The following is a 23,254-nucleotide window of genomic DNA, read 5'->3' on the forward strand; positions in this document are numbered from 1 at the left end:
CTCAAAAGACTTTCTTTGAAGAAAAACAACTGGCAGACATCTGAGCCCAACGCTAGATTGCAGGAGTATGCAGAGCATGCGTATCTACGCCATCATATGGGAATCAGTTCACTAGCGAGGTAACCAACTAGCAGTTGCTGGGTCTTCCTCCAAGGTCTTCGAAGACACAAATGTTCTGGCCTCTCCCAAGAACAGCCCCCCAAATAACACACCAAGGAGCCATTAAATCAGGTTGATTATGGTGTTTATTAATTTTTGGTAACACAATGTAATAATAGTTTATTAGTGAATGGTTAATTACAAGGAATATGCCTAGGGATAACAAACAACAGTAACACAGAATATACACACACCCCTGGGTCAATGCTTGTTTCAGGGTAGAGAGTTTCCTTGGCAGTAAATCATCACAACTGGGATCCACGAAGGGAAGAAAAAACATGGAGGACAATTATTGCAGAGTGAGGGGATGGGCGTGGATCTTCCTTAATCTGATCACCGTAGGTAAAAGGCTTCCGTGCAGCTAGACATACCACAATCTGTTCGTCTAGGACATGTCCAAATGCAGAGGATACATTTGCCATGGAAGATGCAATGCCCAGTGATTAGGAGGCTTCATTTCCTGAGAGGGGAAGTCATCAGCGATGAAGCAGATACTTCAAGCTCAGCCACTGACTATGGGAATACGTCCAGCACAGGTCGTAAGCAGAGGTGGTCTCAAGACAGGGAGTGGATAATAGAGAAGGAACCAAGTAATTGTCTTGTGGAAAAGGTTCCTAGAATATTAGATCCTTCGAAGGATAAGTCTATTGCGAGAAAGAACCGATTCCTCTTCTGTTCAGGTGATCTTTTTAACAATGTTCTGAAAGCTGCAGGGGCGCGTTCTACAACTTTCTTCTTGTCAAGTGCTAGAGATTTCTCTGGATTTAGTCAAAAGGTGCACTACTGGGGTGACCGTCCCCTCTTCACTGATGGTTAACTCAGCAGCTGGGACTGATAGCCGAGTGAACAAATTCAACATCTGCTGGATTTTGCAGAGGAGAAACTAGAATTGTTGAGATAGCCTTTGCAAATCTCAAAGGAGGATAACATACAGATACAAGTTCTGTCCTTGGGAATACCTTTGCAACAATGGGATATTAAATATCGAACATGTTGGTTAAAATGTTAACAAAGATATTTAACACTTGTATGGAAGACTTCCAGAAAAACTAATAACAGGTTCAAAATAAGAAAACTGGTTTGTTAAAAGGAGACCGTCCCATTCACATGTTTCCATACCCTAAGGATCATTCAGAGTTCCAAGCTATCCCCCTCCTAGCTCCTAATCACACCAGAAGTAGGGACTTCAGTTTTTCTAGCTAGAGTAATTTTTTGGCGGTTTCCGCATGCAATCCACCTCCTCTCTAGAGCTGCAATCAAAAGAGGTCAAAAGGCGGTAGCTCAACTCTTTCCTAAATTTAATAGGCAATATGGATGTTAAATTTAACATTCCTTCAAAGTCGATGGGAAAATGGGTTTCGGAATTCAGGAGGGTGAAGACTGTGCACAAGGACCGCGCCCTTTTATAAGAATTCTGCTCTCTTCCGTAGGCTGAGTAGGGCTTCCCACGAGGAGTGCTATGGGCTGTAGCCTAAGACTTAATGTAGATAAGAGGTATTGGCTGGGTCCGCGTCCCTATCCCTCGATCTCTAGCAGATGAGAGCCAGGGCTAAATGTGCATGTCTAGCCTAGGATTTCTTGTGGACAAGTGCTTTAAGTTGGGTACTGGCCTCATGGCCTTGGATTTCATGTGGCTAACAGTTGGTATGGACATGGATCAGAGGTCTCATCATTCATGTAGAGGAGCGGTAGGGGTGGCATGTATATTTAACCAAGGGATTTGATGTGGATTTCAGTGGTGGTATGGGTCACTAGCCTTGCAGAGGCACACAAGGGTTGGGCAAACAATTCTAATGAGAAGTTAAGAATGGGACTGAACCACCATTCTTGGACCTCCAGATAATGGTGTCTTCAAGGCAGGGCATGCCCATTGTCAAGAACTTCTAAAAGTGTTTTTTTTTGGTCTCCTGATCATATCCACTACATACCAATCATGAGTAGGAAGCCTCTACTCCAACACTTCCAGGGTTGAGGCTGGCTGTGCTAGCATTAATGATTTCTTTGCATGTGTGTGGGGATGAGATCAATGTGAGAGTGCACATCCTTCCACCAGGTCTTGCATATGATTAATTGATGATTTACCATGCTACCAGACTATTACAAACGTGAAATCTAGACTAACTGTAACTCAAGGTGATACACGCTCTCAATCACAGAGATTCAGACATTCTATTGCACGGTCCTTTAAGAGAGGCATCCCTTGTGCCACATATCTTTCTTCCATTGCACTGTGCCGAAAAAGTACTCTAAATTCAATATGCTGAGAATTGCTACACCTCTGCATGTGCTATCCAGGATCTAGTCGAACAGGGAATATATTTTTTTGCCTACGAGCTATGTCTTTTAGACAAAGGGGCAGCCACCTTAGAAGGTTCGCAGTCAGGGCTTGAATAATAAAAATGTTTTCTGCCAACCCTCTAACACGTCGGAACATTGCAGGAGCAAAATGTTCAAACCTGAGTTTTCAAAAGAGCAGCCAGGAAATCTTGGGACAAACAGGAAAGAAAATAAATAATGACTATCCCCTTTGTGTGCAACTCAAAGGCCACTGCTACTCTCAGCTACTAGGAAGAATCAACTAGGAAGATGTACTGAAGGTTTGCCTCTTCCAAGTATACTGACCACCGATAGCATGTGCTAGTTTGTAGGCATAAAATTAAACACACGTGTGGTCCATTCACTAAATAAGACTCAACTACGAAACTAAGCAGCAACACCCGCAAGCCCCCAAATACCCACCCACATGCAACAAACGGCATGTAGGAGTGCTTTGAAAAGTTGTAATTGCTTCATCCTCAGACAGGACTCAGACCCTACACCACTCATTGCATCAAAGTAGGCAGTTCACCACCTGGAAGCATTCGGCCAAAGACTGGATTAACCTGCTCCTATCAACTTGCACCAGTTAGACAAAGAAAGGCCATTTCATATACAAAAGTAGTCGAAACACCAGTGCACCCCATTAAGAAGATTTAATTGGGAGCGTGATCACCAGTCTATACTCAACTGGACTACTCAATAAAATTGTGTTTGCAGAAAACTACTGACATACATCCACAATCAGTCCTCAAGAAAAAACTGCTTTTTTGCCTGATGGCAGGCTTACTGGCCCAGATCTCTCCGTTAACACTCCCTCAAGGCTGCCTTAGAAGATGTGACCAAATTGGTGAGTTCAAGATCACTTCATCAAATCAAGCATCTAATTTCAGAGATACGCGTCTCATCAGAGAACCAGGTTAAGTGATGCTTATAGGATGAACATTGTAAGAAAATTCCAATATAGCATGATATGTGGCTTTGTTAACTCTCAAGTTGTCATTCGAAAAGTGGAAGACTCAAGCAACAACAATCCGCGCCACAGGTTCACGGGCCTCCGTCTAACTCTTCCCCGCCATGGTTGGTTTGAGGTCAGGTACAACTAGGGCAACCATTATTTGAAGGATGTTCACCACATTAATATCTTTTCCTAGTGGGAGGTTACTGATGGACCTACCCAGTATTCCACTCCACTATCTAATGAATATTTTTCAAGCGTGCTGCAAAGATTTCCTGATCCCACTATCTGTGCATAAGGCCCAGAGTCACTACACCTTGAAGAAGAAGTAAACTCATCAAACATCCTAGCTGGAAGATGAGCTGTGGTGCTCTGCAATACCTCAAAGTGGTGTGTGTGTGTGGGGGGGGGGGGGTTGAGGGGGGGCATAGCTTCCTATCAGCTTTCTCCCACCTCTACTTGGGATTCTTACTTAATGAGGGACCACATTGGGCCCACGATCCAGCCCTGCATCAGTCAGTGTGTGCTTTGCAACAGTCCTGGGATACGGGCGGACTCCGTTCCTCATGTGTAGTGGTAGCCTGTGCCCAGGCCCGGGAGAGGTAGAAGACTGACCTTCACCTCAAAGTGTCCTTCAGAATCCTTGATCCAAGCCGTCTCAGCCTGGGAGTTTCCTTCCCCTGGGTCAAGCAAGTCCGAACGCTGCTGAAATATTCCCACACAGTTGTCCCAACACTGGCACAGGCTCTCGCTCCGGGTGAGCATGCGAGTGGAAGTAGTCCTAGACTCGCTACTGACACGGAAGCTCTCTTCTGTGTGCACCTGCGGATTCGAAAAAAGACATGTTAAGAGTGCGACATATGATGCATGGTAAACAAGGACCTGTTAACATGTATGATAAACCACAGTGCTTCTATCAGCACATCAGAAAGGGGTACACCTTCTTTCCATTAACAAAATACTATGTGCAGAGATGACGTCTCCTGAGTCTTACTTCTGCGTCCATATTCCAATCACTCCCTGATTCAATAAGGAACTGTATGAAAAGAAAGCTTTCTCTCTTAACACAAATCTGACATCTACAGTAGACAACACTGTGGAAGACACAATTACATTTATGTAGGATTTTTAGCAATTCACTAGCATTCGCAGCAGAACATTTAGAAAGCTGCATTGGCAGCGTGATCTAGGTGTACAATTGGAAATGTCAAGGGACATCCCTATTGGATTCACTGGTTAGAGTTCTATCTGTATGGCTTAGAATTCATCATGGCCGGAATATGCAGATTTTTTTTGCATAGGAGAAAAAAAAGCAGCAAACATTTTCCCCATAAAGAAACCTCTTTCTCGAAACCCTCCACAAATCTGGGGGATGATCCATTGTTTTTCCCATTCTGAAAGGTGGGAAATCTTTGCCCATTTCTAGGGCGGAAAGAGGCCATATTGGAATTTGGTAATGCCCAAAGATGTTTACGTGTGTGGGTATTCCTAAAACTCCAAAACAAACCATGCCTTGGAATGCCCACCCATCAAGTGGGATTGTTACTGCAGATTTCCCAGCACTTTGAGCAGAGACATCCACAGTAGTAAATGCATTTACGCACCCCAGAAATCCCTATATGAGTTCCTGGCAGGTATAAACGAAGTATTTTCAGCTCTTAACTTACACGTACAGTTGTAATTTCCTTTGTGAATGGGCCCCTAAAAAATTGAACCAAAAATGCAACCCACGAGAAGGCCATCTTCAATTCAAATGTAGCTACCTAATACAGATTTTACATACATCAGCACAAATCTGGTATGTTCAGTGTACAATAAAACTACCCTGATCTCTTCCAGCACCAACACCCTGATTTGTGAAGCTCCACTTGGCCCAGATGATACTTCTAATTTCCCAAAACAAAAGAGGAAAGCAAGCATGGTAGTCCATGAAGGAACCGCTGCTTCAGTTTTCTCCAAAAGAAAGTATGTGATTAAGACAAAGTGTGTTTTACTATAGTAAACAGAAAAAGTGAAGATATTTTAGAGTACAACTAGGCGACAATGCTTACCACAGGAGGGCTTTAACTTCACATGCTTTCGTGGTCTTCCTCTAGGGCGTCCCTGGTGGGGTAAATGCTGACTGGGTGCCTGTTGCTTGCTGGCTCCAGCAGTCACCTTGTTATTAAGGTCCTGAGCAGAAGGATTATCAGAGTTCACACATGAGGATTCGGATACTGCAGTGTTCGATTTGCTACCGGAGGAGCGAGGAGCCTTGTGGCTCTTCATGTGGTAGATGAGGTTAGATTGCTGCCTGAAGCTCCTCTCACACAGCTGGCACTGGTAGGGCATCTCTCCAGTGTGTGTCCGCAGGTGCACCATGAGACTGGTACGCTGGCTGAACTCCTTGTCACACTCTTTGCACTGATAGCGCCGATCTCCCGAGTGAATTCGTTGGTGAACAATGAGGTTGGACTCATGGGTGAAAGTCTTGCAACACTCGCTGCACTTGTACTTTGCATCTTCAGTTGGGTCTGCCTCTTCACTCTGGGCATTTTGCAGTCTTCCTCGCGAACGGGTTAGTCGTGGCTCCACAACAGAGGGTGACCCACTTCCACCACAAGCAGCGTCTTCTGCCTTCACCTCTGGGTGTGAGGGGGCATCAGGCACCTCATCAGATGCCGCAGATTTGGGGATCTGTTGGGAGCTGCGTCCAGCTCCTGCTTGGCTAGGGAGGTCTTCGCCTTCCTTACAGGCTAGCTTCCCTCGGACTGTGCGGCTTTTTAGGTGGTAAATGAGGTTAGACTGCTGCCGAAAGCATCTCTTGCACTGCATGCATTGGTAGGGCATCTCCCCCGTATGGGTCCGCAGGTGCACCATCAGGCTGGTGCGCTGACTGAAGTGCTTGCCACATTCGTGGCACCGATACGTCTTGTCTCCAGTGTGAATCCGCTGGTGCACGATGAGGTTGGAGATGTGGTTAAAGGTCTTGAAACACTCGTTGCATTTGAAGGGCCGGTGTTCTACAGCAAATGGAAGCTGGGAGGAAAGGTCTTCTTCCAACTTGATGTTAGTTGTTGCGGTGCCCCCGGCTAAGACTGAACAATTACTTTTTACACTATTGCATTCACTGTCCCTCCCAACATACAAGCCTGTTGTAATGTCTATACCTGAAGGAGTAATTAGTTCTTCCTTGGCAATTTCTGCAAGCTCAGTTAAAGTTATCTGGTACCCATGAAGGGTTCTGTGCTGACCCTTGACTTTTGTAGTCCCTACAGTCAGTCGAGCGTGACTTTTTAGGTGGTGGCTAAGGTTGGACTGCTGGCGGAAGCTCCGTTCGCACTGGTTACAAGGGTAGGGGAGCTCCCCTGTATGGATCCGCTGGTGCACGACCAGGTTAGACTTGTGGTTGAACCTCTTGGGACACCTTCTGCATCGGTATGGTCTCTTCGCCACAGGCATCCTCTGGCAGGATAAGGGGTAGCCATGAGTACCAAAGTTTGGCTTGAATTTGAAGTATTTCCTTGGTCGGCCTCTGCCACGTGACCGGTGATACATTAAAAAATCCAACTGTTGACCGGTACTCCTCTCTGGCATGACACCTTTAAACGTTCTCTCCCCCATGTAGGCTTGCATTTTAGTAATGGCCAAGCAACCGCTCACCTGATCAGCCTTGCCTGTATGCTGGGAACCACCAAGATCCGAGCCCTCCACTTTCTGTACCCTGTAGTTGTGCACAGTGTGTGACTTAAGGTGGTAGAGGAGGTTTGACTGCTGCTTGAAGCCCCGGCCACACTGCTTACACTCGAACGGTGTCTCTCCGGTGTGTCCCCTCATGTGAACCATTAGGGTGGTGCGGTGGCCGAACCTCTTCCCGCAAACCTGGCATGGGTGCTTTTTTTCGACCAGGTGCATGCGCTTGTGGGCATGCAGCTTGGCCTCGTGGGTGAAATGTTTGGGGCAATGTTCACATTTGTAAATACTAACAGGAGGCATCAAGCTTTCCAGAAAGGTAGAGGCTCTGTCAAGAACATTTGGTTTCATGTACTTGGGAGGCCTGCCTCTTTTGCGCTTTACGGGTAGTGGCAGTGGCATCAAAAGATACGAATTAACAAAGTTGTCTTCTAGTGTCACAGGGTCCATCAAAAATGGCTGTTTGGTGAAATTGTCTTCTTGAGCCACAGGGGTGGATGCAGGAATGCTGCTTGAAGGAACCAAGGGAGATTCTACCTGGGGATTGATCAACATGTCCTCCCCAGGCTCAGGCTTAATATCCATATGGACCGGACTGATGGTCTGGTTTTCAGTGGACTTCGATGCATCCAAGGAAGGGATGAGCAATTCATCAGGGGGCTCAGGCTTAACAGCAACATGTGGTTGATGGGTAAGCAGATCCCCAGAGGCTGCGGGACCCCCACTGACCAGCAGCTCCTCAGGGGGCTCCGATTTGACATCCACTAGAGTAGGGCTGCTGAGAAGGCTCTCCGCAGGCTCCTGCCCCCCTTCAACTTGTGACAAACCTATGAGCAAGTCCCCACTCGGCTGAGCCTGGAAGTGCGTAAGTGAAGGACCATGTGGAAGCTCCAGGGATGGACTGGATATTATATCTATGAGGGAGGAACAAACTAGCACTCCCTCGGAAGGCAGAACATCCACAATTGGAGAGGAGGATAACTCCTGAGAGGGCTTAGACACTAAATCCATGAGAGGAGGAGTGATCAGGACTCCCTCAGAAGGCTGAGCGTCCACACATGAAGGAGAGGTGGGTGGCTCTAGAGAGGATGTAGACATTGAGTTCACAAGGGATTGATTAAGTGGTTGATCCAAGGGCTCTTGTTTAAAGTTCATATGTGGACGACAGGTGGGAAGCACCTGGGAGGAGTGGGTCTGGTTGTTTACATGTGACTGGATATGCAGTAGTTGCTCATGGATATGAGGCTTGCCGGTGACTTGTGCAGGACAGATGGGTATCTCTTGGGAGGGTGCGGAATCAGAAATTTCATGTGAATGAATATTGAGTGAATACTCACAAGGCTCTGCCTTTACATCAACAGGTGAACTCGGGATGGGTATGTTTCCAGATGGTATCAATTTAAGTCCCCCAGATGATGGCCTCCTGAGCAGGTCTTCTGAAGGCCTAACCGGCACCTTGATGTGCGAAAAAGTGTTGTGTAAGTCTGCAGAAGTTTCATACTTGATCCTTGGTAGGGGAACAATATTGCGGCCATTCAGCAGTCCAGCACCCAGTGTGCTCTCGGTGCAAGATAGGACGCCCTGCACGCTGTTGGTCTTGAGGTGATAGATGAGATTGGACTGCTGTCTGAAGCTCCTCTTGCACTGACGACATTGGTAGGGCATTTCCCCAGTATGTGTCCTAATGTGCACCATCAGACTGGTGCGTCGGCTGAACTCCTTGCCGCACTCGTGACACCTGTAGGTCCTGTCTCCTGTGTGGATCCGTTGGTGGACAATGAGATTCGACTCGTGGGTGAATCTCTTGTAGCAGCTGCTGCAAGTGTAGGGCCTTTTTCCTGTACGGATATCCAGATGGGAAGCCAGATCAAAGGGCAATGTCGAGGTGCCTTCCTGGATGGGGGGCTTCCCCCCGAACACTTGAGCAGAGTGTGAAATGAAGCGGTCTTTGGGGTCTTGAGTCATTGTAGTGCTCATCTTTGGATTAACAGTCCCAGTGAAGCTCTGACTCCACTGGTGGGGGTACCTTGGGGGATTAGGGTGTAGAACTTGTAGCTCTACCTGGTGGTCGAAGTTCTCCACACCCTTGAGGTAGCTGAGGATGTCCTGAGTGATGTGGCTCTTCAGATGATGGGTGAGATTGGACTTCTGGCGGAAGCTTCGGTTGCACTTGTCGCATGGGTAGGGCATCTCACCCGTATGAGTACGCAGATGTACAGTCAGGCTGGTGCGCTGGTTGAAGGTCTTCTGGCACATATGGCAGCTGAAGGGCTTCTCCCCAGTGTGGATGCGTAGGTGAGTCAGCAGGGACGACTGCTTGCTGAAACTCCGGTCGCATACGATACACTGGTAGATCTTAGCATCTCCAGGCACCTCCTGACACTCAGCCAGGACCACCTCATGGTCGATGCACTCAAACTGCTCCTCCTGGGTGTGGGATTTCTGGTGTTCTAGTAGCTCCGTTGGGTCTCTGAACGTGCTGGTGCAGAAGGGGCACTGGACCAGGCCCCAGGTTGCCTGCATGAGCTCGTGGTCCGGAATTGCCAACATGTTGTCCTGAATCATTCCATCCTCTAGTATTTCAAGCGATTCCCTCTCCACAGGCAGGAGATTGTTGATGGGCATGGCAGAGGAAGACAAGGAGTGGCAAGCAATTATTCGAGGGAGAGATAAATCTGAATTGCCCTCCATACAATTAGCGGATTGTGTAGCAAAGTGCCCTCGTGTCAGCACATCATCTTGGATCTTCAAGTGATCAGCGAGTTCCAGGTCAGTTTTTCCAGAGGGCATTGGTAGGGGCTCTACGTATTCTCCGGTGGCCTGGTAATTCTGCTCACTAAGGATACGGGCAGTCCCTTCACTATAGTGCGAGTGGCTTGGAGCTCCACCTCCATCCATCGGAGTCATCCTAAGATATGTAAGGTCCCCTGCCACACCCTCCGCTTCGTTCTGTTGTGTACCAGCTTGCCAAGCCTCACGCTCTCCAAACCCCATAGGCTGGTACTGTCTGGCATACTGGGGAATCATCCCATCGGAGATGGCTGGGTCAGCCTCTTCAAAGGAAGATGCCTTGGTTTCCAAAATATCTTTGGCTTCTGTGTTAATCAGAGTCATCTCCAATGACAATCTTTTCTCTGAAAAGAAAAGAAAAACAGTATTAGATCCTTATTCAAATAGAAAAAAATAAAAGAAAAACAATGAAGATAATTCTGAATTTGATAAGACAAGGTGCATGCTCTTTCGCACAGAATTGCTGCACGCCAGGGAGAGGAGAGCTTCACCTAGAGCACTTTACAGCGGTCATATTCATTCGCGAAGCCTGGACCTGGTCTCACTGCAGAGTACTTTGGGTATCAAGACAATGTACGTGTCCAGATTTGCATGGTTATAGTTGGAACCTTAGGTCGTTTACAGGGGCCACAAATTAATCATGAGTTGGAGGTGAGGGGAGTTTCAAAAACACTTCCCCACACCTGAAGGACTAGGAAAATCCAATCCCCAAAAAGCTGACCAAAGCATTTAGTCATGCCTAAATACAGAGTCCCAAATATTCACTAAATAATCTAAAGCTTTGGGGCACACAAAGAACCTCGTCCACTTAAAGACCTCCCTATACTTCTGGAAAGGTTTACAACACTGGACTTGTGCTGAACAGGGTCTTAATGATGCCCCTGGAATACATCTCAAGTCACACCTCCACATATGACCCCTACACTCGAGTCATAACTTACCACAAAGCTTTTAGAAAGTCTCTCTTCTTCAACTCCTACTAAGACAGTGTTCACATCTACAGATAGCCGTAGGCTGGTTGGTGTATGTGCATACCAAACAATGTCTACTAAATAACAAGTGATCCAAAAATCCCACAAAAGGAAAGTATCTCTGCAAGACAAACGTCCATCAAAAGCCTTGTAATTTCTGACAGTGTAGTAGTCCCACACACCAAGCCTCTGCATTACTGAGAGTTTTAAGGCACTTGGTCCTTGTAAATCTCACAAAGAAAAGATATGGAGAAATGTACCTGCCTAAAAATAGAACATGATTTTTTCAGACAAGAACAGCTCGGAAATCATCCAAGTGTGTCTGTGGCGATGAGTGAGTCTAAAAGTAATCTGTTAGCCTTTCTTTGAATACAGCTGGGATTACTTACAGCTCCACCGCCCACATCTCCAATAAATATACAAAACAGTACAGGATGGAATGCTTAAATTAATCTCACCGACTGGTAATCACTTGGGCTGCATCCCAATCAATCGTTACTCTGCACACCATGTCACCTCCGTTTGAACGTAGCTATATGCAAAATAGTCTGGACTCTGCTCCAATAGGAACAGTCCAGCCCGAACTGCCACGTCAGGTGCTCCCCTAACCAGAACACAAGCAACCCAGGACAGGTCTCGCCCTAGTTATGTGCTCATCAGCTGGGTGCAGAATGGTTTCAGTGACACAGTGTGCACGGGAGCCATGTCTAGGCATACCCATCCCACTTAAAGCAACGTAATAAGTACACAAAACAATGATGGGTGGAATGCTTGAATTAATCTCAACCACTGGTAATCACTCGGGCCGCCTCCCAATCCATTGTTATTCTGCACACCATGCAACCTCAGTTTGGACCCAGTCATATGCAAATCAGTATTGACCCTGCTCCAACAGGAATAGTCCAGTCCGTACTGCCAAGCCAGGTCCTCCATGAACCAGAACCAAAACAACCCAGGACCGGTTTCTCCTTAGTTATGGGCCCATCAGCCGGGTACAGCTTGGTTCCAGTGACAGTGTGCACGGGATACACATCTGGGCATACCCGTCCCACTTAGGGCGAGACAATAAGTATACAAAACAGTGATGTACCTAGGCTTGCTTCCAGTCCGAGGAGGACCTGGCCTGGCAGTTCAGGCTCAAATGTTCCCATGGAGAGCAGGGTCAAGTCCGATTTGCATATTGCTGGGTCCAAACTGGAATGTCATGGTGAGCTAACAAAACGATGGATTTAGACCCAGATCTCTGTACTGGGCTGAATGTTAGACATTGTTCAGCATTCTGTCCATCAATTGTTCTTTTTGCATTTCTCGTCCGGATAGTGGAACGGGTATGCCCATACGTGGATCATGCCAATGGTGTCAAGATACCCTGGTAGATGAGGGGTTATACCCTGAAACCTGTCCTAGGATGCTCATTTCCAGACAAGGAGGACCTAGCCTGGCAGTTCAGGTTGGACTGTTCACCTGGGGAGCAAGGTCAAGACTGATTTGCATATGGCTGGGTCTAAACTGGAATGGCATGGTGAGCAACAAAACGATGTGGTGAATGTAAGATATTGTTCAACATTCCGTTCTTTTTGCATTTGTCACCCTAAATCTCCAAAGCACAGACGGGAGAGTGCAATTAACCCTCACACATCTCAGCAGGCAAGCAAAAACCATGGCAAACACAACTGACTACAAAGCCGATGTAAGTCCTCCATTGCACTTAGCCAACCTTATCCGGGAAGTAAACACTAACTTGCTCTAAAGGAGGGACCTACAAAAGAAAAGCTCTCCACATCATGGTGCACCCAAGAATTCACTGACAGCAAATGAGCCAAAGCAAGAAAAGAAACTGCAAACACCCAAATCTGAAAATGATATCCCCACACTCCCCACACAGATGCCTCGGTAACACAGCCAAGGCCACCCATAGCCAATCAACTGCTATGCTGGATCTGTAAGGTCTTCAAGCAGCACCTCAATAGCACCTCGCAATCTCCTGTTGCGTCTCCCATCCCTGTATGCAATATTGTAGACCTCCTCAAAATTGCCTCCTATTACAGATCTGGTTCCAGCCTTCTACCCTCAGTTCAGGCATCAATCACACACAGAACAGGCAAGCAAAGGCAGCAGCACAACATTCCCTAAAACAGACAGAAAGGGGGCAGAGACTGGAAGGGATCCAACATGGCCATAACTCTCCAGCCCTCTGTGCCGAACCCCCGGTTGCTGAGCCTTGTGGTATTAGGTTGCTGTTTCGCACTATGGTTACGATGATGGGTGCCCTCCACCAGGCTGTTATGGCAGTGTTATGTAGGCAGTGTGGCACTTAAGGAAGCTCTTACCACGACCCAGGCATAAGATTTTTTTTTTTTTATTTATTTAACAATTTATAAAGCGCCTGGTGACCCGGAGGCATCCCCGCGCTGTCAGATCTAGAGAAGGCCAAGAGAGGAGGGGAGCTTATTTGGGAAAAAGCAAAGTTTTAAGCTGTTTGCGGAAGCGTAAGTAGCAGGGTTCCAACCGCACACTGCGGGGGAGCGAATTCCAGCGTGTGGAAGCTTTTACTGAAAAGCGCCGGCCTCCCGTGAGTACCCTCCTGAACTTAGGGACATTTGCCAGTCGCTCATTGTCCGAGCGCAGGGATCTCGGGGCTTTGTATGGGGTAACCATATCTCCCAGAATAGAAGGGCCTTGTCCATGGAGGAGTTTGTGGGCGATGCACATTGCCTTGAACTCGATCCTCTCTCGCACTGGCAACCAGTGGAGAGCTTTAAGCGCTGGTCTGGCGGAAGCTCTAGAGGGGAGACTCATTAGCATCCGGGCAGCCGCATTTTGGGTTCGTTGTAACTTACCCAGCGTAGTTTCGGGGGCTCCTAAATAGACAGCATTACTGTAGTCCAGTCGTGCAAGGATCAGTCCTTGAACCAGGAGTTTCCTTGACTGGAGGGGGAGCAGTGGAAGGATCTGAAGATCTGTGTTAGACATGGATGTGCAGTGGCAGAATGTGTCAACAGTGATCTCCACCAACACTACTCCAGCATGTATGAGTCGCTGTAAGAAAAGCACCAGCAATGGAGACACCCATGAATCCGCAGGAGACAGAAAGAAGAGTTCAGTTGTGTGCTGGAACTGCTGTGGCTAGATAAGGGGCAAGGATAGGTGAGAATGGTGGAGTGTAGAAAAGTGGCTCTATATATACTGGGCCAAGGACTCTACAGTGTGTCTAGAGTCCACAGTCCCCAGAGGTTTGGCAGAGGCTAAAGTTAGATATAACCTTACTCTCTAAAGTGGTAGCTTGGTCGAGCAGTAAGGCAGTCTCAGAGGACAGTGTAAAGCATTTGTTGTACACACTCAGTCAGCAAATGATCTCACACACTCAAGAACTGAACTCTAGGCCAATTTTTTTGTATCAAAAGATAGAGTTATTTTATTTTAGAACCAACAAGGTATCAAAATATACTTTCTCAGGATGAGTTACTTTAGTTAAATACTTTTCAAATAGGCAATAGACTTTTTGAATGCAATAGTTGCAGTTTGTTGCAATAGGCAACACAATTTCAAACACCATGCAACCTTGAGCTCAATGAGAATTTCTAGTTAAAGGCAATTAGCACTGAGATCTCCCCTGTTAACAGGTGAGTAAATCGGAATTCGTTGTTCGGCTAATTTTAGATGAATATTTTAACCCCTTCCACGTGGGGCTAATTCCCCGCGGTGCAGGGGCCACGTGCGGTGCCCGTGACGAGCTCAGCTCGTCATGCTGCACAGTGGAGCTGTGCTCATGGCGAGCTGAGCTTGTCACCACTCCGCCCACAACAATAGAACCCCTGTACGGGCGGGGAATTAGCCGCGCGTGGGGCGTGCTCGTCATGAGCACAACTCCACTCTGCCTCATGACGGGCTGAGCTTGTCTTAAGCATAGAAGGGGTTAAAGTTCCAAAACTCCACACATAGAAGAATTTCCAAGTCAAACCAGTCAATGTTAGCCTATGGAAGAAAAGTGAGTTATCGGCTTTTAGGTAAGCACTCAACTGGCAGAGCTATGGTTCTGGGCATAGACTCAGAGGTTTCCCAGGGTCAGGTAGGTACAGTTGGTACACCCTCAGCGGCACAGGGGCAGCCGGGTACAGAGGTAGTTAGGCCCAATATTATCCAATGAGAGGCAGGGGGCCTTCGGTTGGTGGCTGCTGGCTGTGGGAGCTGGGCTCCTGGTTACTTGCTCTGGGCAAATGGGCAAGTAGGATAGGACAAAAGTTGCCTTGCCAGGGGCACTCGGGCGGCTGGATGCAGGGTGCTTTTCAGCCGTTGGGCGCTCAATTTTATTCAATGGAGATCTTGAAAAGGGAAAAAAGGCTGCAGGCGCGGGAACGGAGATTCTTCAGGAGCGACCAACACTTTGAGGGGTAAGTTGGGATCTTGGAGGATAGGTAGGCACCCCGTAGTTGGGCACAGGAGGCCGTGGCGCTGAGTGCAGGGGTGTCTTTTGACGTGGGGAAACCAGGGACCCCCCTGCTGGTCGCGGTTGGAGGGGTCCCTGGTTCTGCGGCTGCAGGAGTCGTTTGGGTCGTCGAAGAAGGTCCTTGGGCGCTGGATTCCAGGTCAGAATCACTGGGGGGACGTCCTCAGGGTCTTTGTCCACTCAGACACAGGCCGGGACCGGCGGGTGCAGAGTTTGCTGGATTCGCGGTTCCTGGCTGGCACCAGGGGTATTGCTGTTTGAGTAGAACCACTGCTCATGGGAGTCCCAGTCTCTAAGAGGGTTAAAGGTCCTCCGGGGTTCTCGAGGTTGCTGTCCGCAGGAGACGCTGGGATTTAGCAGGAGCAGGTTCAAGGATCAACAGGCCGGTAGTGCTGTCAGTTGGTGTCGTCCTGTTGTTAGCAGCTGCACAGCAGGTCTTCTTCTTGGTCTTTTTTCTTGTTTTGAAATCTGGATCTGAGGAAGGAAGTTTCAGGCTGCCCCTAAATGCTAAATTTATGGGCGTTACAGGTAGGTGAAGGGCAGGGACCAATAGGTCCCTGTCCTGGGGTGAGTTCCCTCCCTATCCTGCTCCTCTCCTGTGGGAGGGGAGCAGGAGACTATCTCTGATTGGGCAGGGCTCCCCATCCTCAAGATGGCCGGAGCCCGGAGCTGAGCTTCATCTCGCCTCTCCCACCTGAGGGGCGGAGTTGGCACAGGCTGGCACACCCCCTTTCCTCAAGTAGGGTTTCCCGACAGTCTGCCCGCCAGAGTGGGGGTCAGGACCGGTGGGGGCCAGTTGCTGAGTACAGCAAGTGGTCTGGAGAAGCTCACAAGGCGGTATGCCTTTGAAGCTTCCCCCTGCCCATCCTGGGGGATGAGACCTAGCACCTCGCCCAGGATGTGCATTGATGCAGGCCCAGGAGAGCGGATTGCTCTCAACCCAGGGGTCCATCAACTTGTCTGCTGTGTGGCAGCCTAGGAAGCCTCTCAGACAAGACGTGGATTGTACGTTAGGTTTCAGGGGGCATCTCTAAGATGCCCTCTGTAGTGCATTTTACATTAAATCCCACACTGGCATCAGTGTGGGTTTAATGTGCTGAAAAGTTAGATATCAAACTTGTCAGTGTTCAGTGTAGCCATTATGGTGCTCTGGAGTTTGTAATGACAACCTCCCAGCACCATATACTCTTAATGGCTTCACTGCACTTACAGTGCCCAGGAATGGCCCTGGGCACTGTAGGGGCAAAGGGCTCATGCACCTGTGCCCACACCACTGGCATAGGGCACCCAGCTAGAGGGGTGACTGATGTATGCCGGGGCAGTGGGTTTGTGGGCATGGCACACAGGGATGCGTGTCATGTCGACTCTTTGTTTAGTTCTGCACAAGGACACTCTTCCTGCAAAGGCAGTGTGGGTGTGTCAGGGTGCAGGGCCTCTAAGGGTGGCACAAGCAGTGCTGCAGCCCTTAGGGGTCTTCTCTGGTCACAATGCCCTGGGTACCTAGGGTACCATCTACCAGGGGCTGACATGTGGCCAGAGATGCCAATTGGGTTTTAGCTTCAACTCAGTTTTAGGGAAGGAACACAGGCCCTGGGCACCTGATTGGTAGGAGCCCACTGCACACTCAGTCAAAGCACATCAGCAACTCAGCAAAAAGTGGGGGCATACCAATGCAAGAAAGATGGCACGTTCTCACATGGAAGAGAAGAAGGGGAGACATTGGTCACCTGGGGTTTGTGGGCCACTTGGAGCATACACACACAGAAGCCCACCACAATTAGTCCTACCATGAGGCCACATTCCATGAGGACACGCTCCTGCCGCTCAATGACTACTTCCGTGACATGGTTGTGCTGTTCCCCAATCACTCCAGTAAGAAAAAAGGGTGGGCTTTTAAACAATCTAGGTAAGAATAGATCCTGCAAATAAAGGAAAAACAACAAGTACCTTCCCAAGATATCTAGCCATTAAGCAACAGTCTACAGTTAACAACGCCTTTTCTTCTCCTCCACTTGACTGCGTCAATGAGTTTTGGCATGCCTATTTATAAAACAACTGAGTTTGGATTGGTCAGTATTTTGTCACCAAGCTTCTTTCAAGTGATCTGAAGTAATAATTTCAGTACGCTTCCGTTACTCATTTGGCTTTCTAGGGTGGGAGTCACAGTTCCTGCATTATGGGTTTACGCATTGTGCGTTCACAAAAATCTGCTGGGAATCCTGCTTACAGATGGACGGGTGGTTTTCACTGTACTCTAACAGCTCTGTGGAACTCTGTTCCCTATGTTCCCTATGAGCTGTATTTTCATTTTTACTTATAGATTTATTTGCACAGACCTTTATAATCTTCTTCAGGTAGAGAGGTCTATGGGTGTTGGTGACAGCGTGAAAGCAGGGAGAGAGACTAGGGGTGAGCCAATGCCACAATGACAGCAGCAAAAAGTCCACAAATTGACTGTTGGTCTGTGTTGTGTTTATACCCTAGATCAGTGTTTTTAGCTATTGCATGCATTATTTTGCAATTACCTTCTGCACAGGGCTCTTCCAGCTCCATGACGCAGGGTTCTTGCTGGCCAGCTCCCGTGAGGGCATCGGGCTTCGGTATCTGGTGGCCTGCAAACAAAGAGAGAATGAGATTCAGGTTACTCTTTTAGGAAGGGGCTAGATCACTCCAGATGCAAGTGGGAGGCTTTCCTGATGGTTTAGAGTTTCCCGCTGTCTGTTCCTTCATTCAACGACCACACTTCATTGATGGAGTACCAGAGATGAAAGACATGAGCAACGCTTCAATGGTTGCTGAAGACTGAAACGGTCATATGTAAGAGGGCGGGATCGGAGCAGCCGACTCTCTACATTTTTGGAGAGGCTCTCTAGTGTGACCTGGAGTGAACGTTAATATTCTGTCCCTAGTGTTTTTGAGAACTCAATGGATGCCAAAGGGCGTGAAAGGTTCTCTATATGGTCTTCACCTGTTGACGATAGAGTTGTTGAGGTTCAGTGAGGAAAGCTAGTAGGGGCGGGTGGAATCAAAGACTGGTACAATGTGCCTGGAAGAAAGATGTCAGGGTGCTGAGAAGGATTCAGAAAAGGGGGTGGTGATGAACAGAATGTCTGAATTAAGCAGACCACTCTTACCCAGTCCAAAGATCAGGGCTTGATCCATCACCGTTATTTATCTCATTGCACCATCCCAGCTCAGAACCTGGCTATATGCAAATCAGTCTGTCCCTGGCCCAGTGCATCATGGGAACAGGGCAGACTAAACTACCAAGCCAATTCTTCACCAGAAAGGAGACAAGCTACCGGGGAGCAGTTTCTGGCATTTCAGCTGTCTTCGGCCCGGCTTGCTTGAATCCTGATGGTGCAGTGAGAAAGGGACTCATGTCCGAGTATACCCTGCCACACCTATAGTGGCCAAAAACGATTCAGAAAAGGGGGTGGTGATGAACAGAGTGTCTGAATTAAGCAGACCACTCTTACCCAGTCCAAAGATCAGGGCTTGATCCATCACCGTTATTTATCTCATTGCACCATCCCAGCTCAGAACCTGGCTGTATGCAAATCAGTCTGTCCCTGGCCCAGTGCATCATGGGAACAGGGCAGACTAAACTACCAAGCCAATTCTTCACCAGAAAGGAGACACGCTACCGGGGACCGGTTTCTGGCATTTCAGCCGTCTTCGGCCCGGCTTGCTTGAATCCTGATGGTGCAGTGAGAAAGGGACTCATGTCTGCGTATACCCTGCCACACCTATAGTGGCCAAAAACGATTCAGAAAAGGGGGTGGTGATGAACAGAGTGTCTGAATTAAGCAGACCACTCTTACCCAGTTCAAAGATCAGGGCTTGATCCATCACCGTTATTTATCTCATTGTACCATCCCAGCTCAGAACCTGGCTATATGCAAATCAGTCTGTCCCTGGCCCAGTGCATCATGGGAACAGGGCAGACTAAACTACCAAGCCAATTCTTCACCGGAAAGGAGACAAGCTACCGGGGACCGATTTCTGGCATTTCAGCCGTCTTCGGCCCGGCTTGCTTGAATCCTGATGGTGCAGTGAGAAAGGGACTCATGTCTGAGTATACCCTGCCACACCTATAGTGGCCAAAAACGATTCAGAAAAGGGGGTGGTGATGAACAGAGTGTCTGAATTAAGCAGACCACTCTTACCCAGTCCAAAGATCAGGGCTTGACCCATCACCATTATTTATCTCATTGCACCATCCCAGCTCAGAACCTGGCTATATGCAAATCAGTCTGTCCCTGGCCCAGTGCATCATGGGAACAGGGCAGACTAAACTACCAAGCCAATTCTTCACCAGAAAGGAGACAAGCTACCGGGGACCGGTTTCTGGCATTTCAGCCGTCTTCGGCCCGGCTTGCTTGAATCCTGATGGTGCAGTGAGAAAGGGACTCATGTCTGAGTATACCCTGCCACACCTATAGTGGCCAAAAACGATTCAGAAAAGGGGGTGGTGATGAACAGAGTGTCTGAATTAAGCAGACCACTCTTACCCAGTCCAAAGATCAGGGCTTGATCCATCACCGTTATTTATCTCATTGCACCATACCAGCTCAGAACCTGGCTATATGCAAATCAGTCTGTCCCTGGCCCAGTGCATCATGGGAACAGGGCAGACTAAACTACCAAGCCAATTCTTCACCAGAAAGGAGACACGCTACCGGGGACCGGTTTCTGGCATTTCAGCCGTCTTCGGCCCGGCTTGCTTGAATCCTGATGGTGCAGTGAGAAAGGGACTCATGTCTGAGTATACCCTGCCACACCTATAGTGGCCAAAAACGATTCAGAAAAGGGGGTGGTGATGAACAGAGTGTCTGAATAAGCAGACCACTCTTACCCAGTCCAAAGATCAGGGCTTGATCCATCACCGTTATTTATCTCATTGCACCATCCCAGCTCAGAACCTGGCTATATGCAAATCAGTCTGTCCCTGGCCCAGTGCATCATGGGAACAGGGCAGACAAAACTACCAAGCCAATTCTTCACCAGAAAGGAGACAAGCTACCGGGGACCGGTTTCTGGCATTTCAGCCATCTTCGGCCCGGCTTGCTTGAATCCTGATGATACAGTGAGAAAGGGACTCATGTCTGAGTATACCCTGCCACACCTATAGTGGCCAAAAACGATTCAGAAAAGGGGGTAGTGATGAACAGAGTTTCTGAATTAAGCAGACCACTCTTACCCAGTCCAAAGATCAGGGCTTGATCCATCTGTTAGATCCCCAACCGGCCCAAACACTGCAGGGACGTAGCATGCACCAGTCCCCTTCTCCTGCCCACTGGACACCCACAGGAACCACACTGTGGGTGCACCTATGGACCAGAAAAGAGGGTGGCTATATGAAGAAGACACCAAGTCTGCCACCCTTGACAGCACCAGGACACTGCTCCCACGATCTTTGCGCTTCTGCACCTGCAGCACAAGTAGGGAAAAACAACACGTTGTACATACACTGGGCACTGCTGATATCAACCCCCAATGACCATGCCTTAGTCACCAGTCCCCTCTCACCTGTGTATTGTGCAGGATTGGCTTCGCAAAGATGCTGTGTACATGAAGAAACAAACGTGATAAGGATCAGACTGCCGTTAAAACTGTAGCAGTATCAAAGTGGGAGCAGGGGGCTTGACACTGGCGCTTTAAAGGTTAACCGGGGAAAAAGGTCAGGGAAGGCAAGCAACCTCTACCAAAAAACCCCGTGAGGGGACTACAAAAATCCAATGGGGCCGAGACAAGGGAACCCTCCGTGCGCTTTCCAATCAGCGCTAGCGTTTACTCTAAACCGCCGCGGAGTGACCCGAAACGTCACTTCCGCATACAAGGAGGCGGATAGCGCTGAGGAGGGGACGCGCTACGTAGTAGCGGCGGTTCTCAGCTCTACCGCGAAACGCTGGCAGGCTCGCTAGAGTGACCGGGAGCCCCCGGTTCACTCAATCAATAAATCGGAACGTAACCTAAACCCCCAAGTGAATAACAGAGATAAGAAAGGAAAAAAGGGAGGGGTTACCAGGATACCTCTAAATACCTAACAGAAAAGAGAAAAGACAGGGAAGGGACGGGAACGAGGTAAAAAACAGGAATAACCCTTCTCACGAGCCCGTGAGAGGGTACAGCTCAGCAAACAAGGGAAAGGACCACAGAGAGGAAAAATCAGCTCTGCAGCCTCCAGCATCCAACAACCAGGAAGGGAATCCAAACACTGGCAATATCGAGCAATGAACTAAAGGTAGGACTGACTATTTATCTCCCAGCCCCTGGTCACATGATAACAAGGCATGGCCATTGAAACAGGACTAGCTCGATTCCTAACACCATCACCGTTGTTTATCTCATTGCACCATCCCAGCTCAGAAGCTGGCTATATGCAAATCAGTCTGTCCCTGGCCCAGTGCATCATGGGAACAGGGCAGACTAAACTACCAAGCCAATTCTTCACCAGAAAGGAGACAAGCTACCGGGGACCGGTTTCTGGCATTTCAGCCGTCTTCGGCCCGGCTTGCTTGAATCCTGATGGTGCAGTGAGAAAGGGACTCATGTCTGAGTATACCCTGCCACACCTATAGTGGCCAAAAACGATTCAGAAAAGGGGGTGGTGATGAACAGAGTGTCTGAATTAAGCAGACCACTCTTACCCAGTCCAAAGATCAGGGCTTGATCCATCACCGTTATTTATCTCATGGCACCATCCCAGCTCAGAACCTGGCTATATGCAAATCAGTCTGTCCCTGGCCCAGTGCATCATGGGAACAGGGCAGACTGAACTACCAAGCCAATTCTTCACCAGAAAGGAGACAAGCTACCGGGGACCGGTTTCTGGCATTTCAGCCGTCTTCGGCCGGCTTGCTTGAATCCTGATGGTGCAGTGAGAAAGGGACTCATGTCTGAGTATACCCTGCCACACCTATAGTGGCCAAAAACGATTCAGAAGAGGGGGTGGTGATGAACAGAGTGTCTGAATTAAGCAGACCACTCTTACCTAGTCCAAAGATCAGGGCTTGATCCATCACCGTTATTTATCTCATTGCACCATCCCAGCTCAGAACCTGGCTATATGCAAATCAGTCTGTCCCTGGCCCAGTGCATCATGGGAACAGGGCAGACTAAACTACCAAGCCAATTCTTCACCAGAAAGGAGACAAGCTACCGGGGACCGGTTTCTGGCATTTCAGCCGTCTTCGGCCGGCTTGCTTGAATCCTGATGGTGCAGTGAGAAAGGGACTCATGTCTGAGTATACCCTGCCACACCTATAGTGGCCAAAAACGATTCAGAAAAGGGGGTGGTGATGAACAGAGTGTCTGAATTAAGCAGGCCACTCTTACCCAGTCCAAAGATCAGGGCTTGATCCATCACCGTTATTTATCTCATTGCACCATCCCAGCTCAGAACCTGGCTATATGCAAATCAGTCTGTCCCTGGCCCAGTGCATCATGGGAACAGGGCAGACTAAACTACCAAGCCAATTCTTCACCAGAAAGGAGACAAGCTACCGGGGACCGGTTTCTGGCATTTCAGCCAAGCCCTGATCTTTGGACTGGGTAAGAGTGGTCTGCTTAATTCAGACACTCTGTTCATCACCACCCCCTTTTCTGAATCATTTTTGTCCACCATAAGCGTGGAAGGGTATACTCAGATGTGAGTCCCTAGCTCATTGCACCATCAGGATTCAAGCAGGCCGGGCCGAAGACGGCTGAAATGCCAGAAACCGGTCCCCGGTAGCTTGTTTCCTTCCCAGTATAAGAATTGGCTTGGTAGTTTGGTCTGCCCTGTTCCCATGATGTACTGGGCCAGGGTCAGACTAATTTGCATATAGCCAAGTTCTGAGCTGGGATGGTGCAGTGAGCTAAAAAACGGTGATGGATCAAGCCCTGATCTTTGGACTGGGTAAGAGTGGTCTGCTTAATTCTGACACTCTGTTCATC

The 23,254-nt window shown here is 48.5% G+C and overlaps 1 protein-coding gene across 2 annotated transcripts in view; it reads right to left on the reverse strand.

Annotated features, from left to right (window-relative positions):
* Positions 1–227: 227 nt before the first annotated feature.
* Positions 228–23,254, reverse strand: part of LOC147700968 (uncharacterized) — a 70,022-nt gene continuing 46,995 nt past the window's right edge. The window contains exons 3-5 of one of the 2 annotated variants that reach the window (XM_086929795.1): positions 17,839–17,925; positions 5,485–10,239; positions 228–4,255 (exon numbers count right to left, since the gene is read on the reverse strand). In XM_086929795.1, coding sequence (XP_086785921.1) covers positions 4,224–4,255; positions 5,485–10,239; positions 17,839–17,925 — 4,874 coding nt within the window. In that variant the 3' untranslated portion in view covers positions 228–4,223. The remainder of the gene's footprint in view (positions 4,256–5,484; positions 10,240–17,838; positions 17,926–23,254) is intronic. The other variant, XM_086929796.1, reaches the window with a different exon arrangement.

Source organism: Lissotriton vulgaris, chromosome 7, assembly GCF_964263255.1.
Source record: "Lissotriton vulgaris chromosome 7, aLisVul1.2, whole genome shotgun sequence".
NCBI lineage: Eukaryota > Metazoa > Chordata > Amphibia > Caudata > Salamandridae > Lissotriton > Lissotriton vulgaris.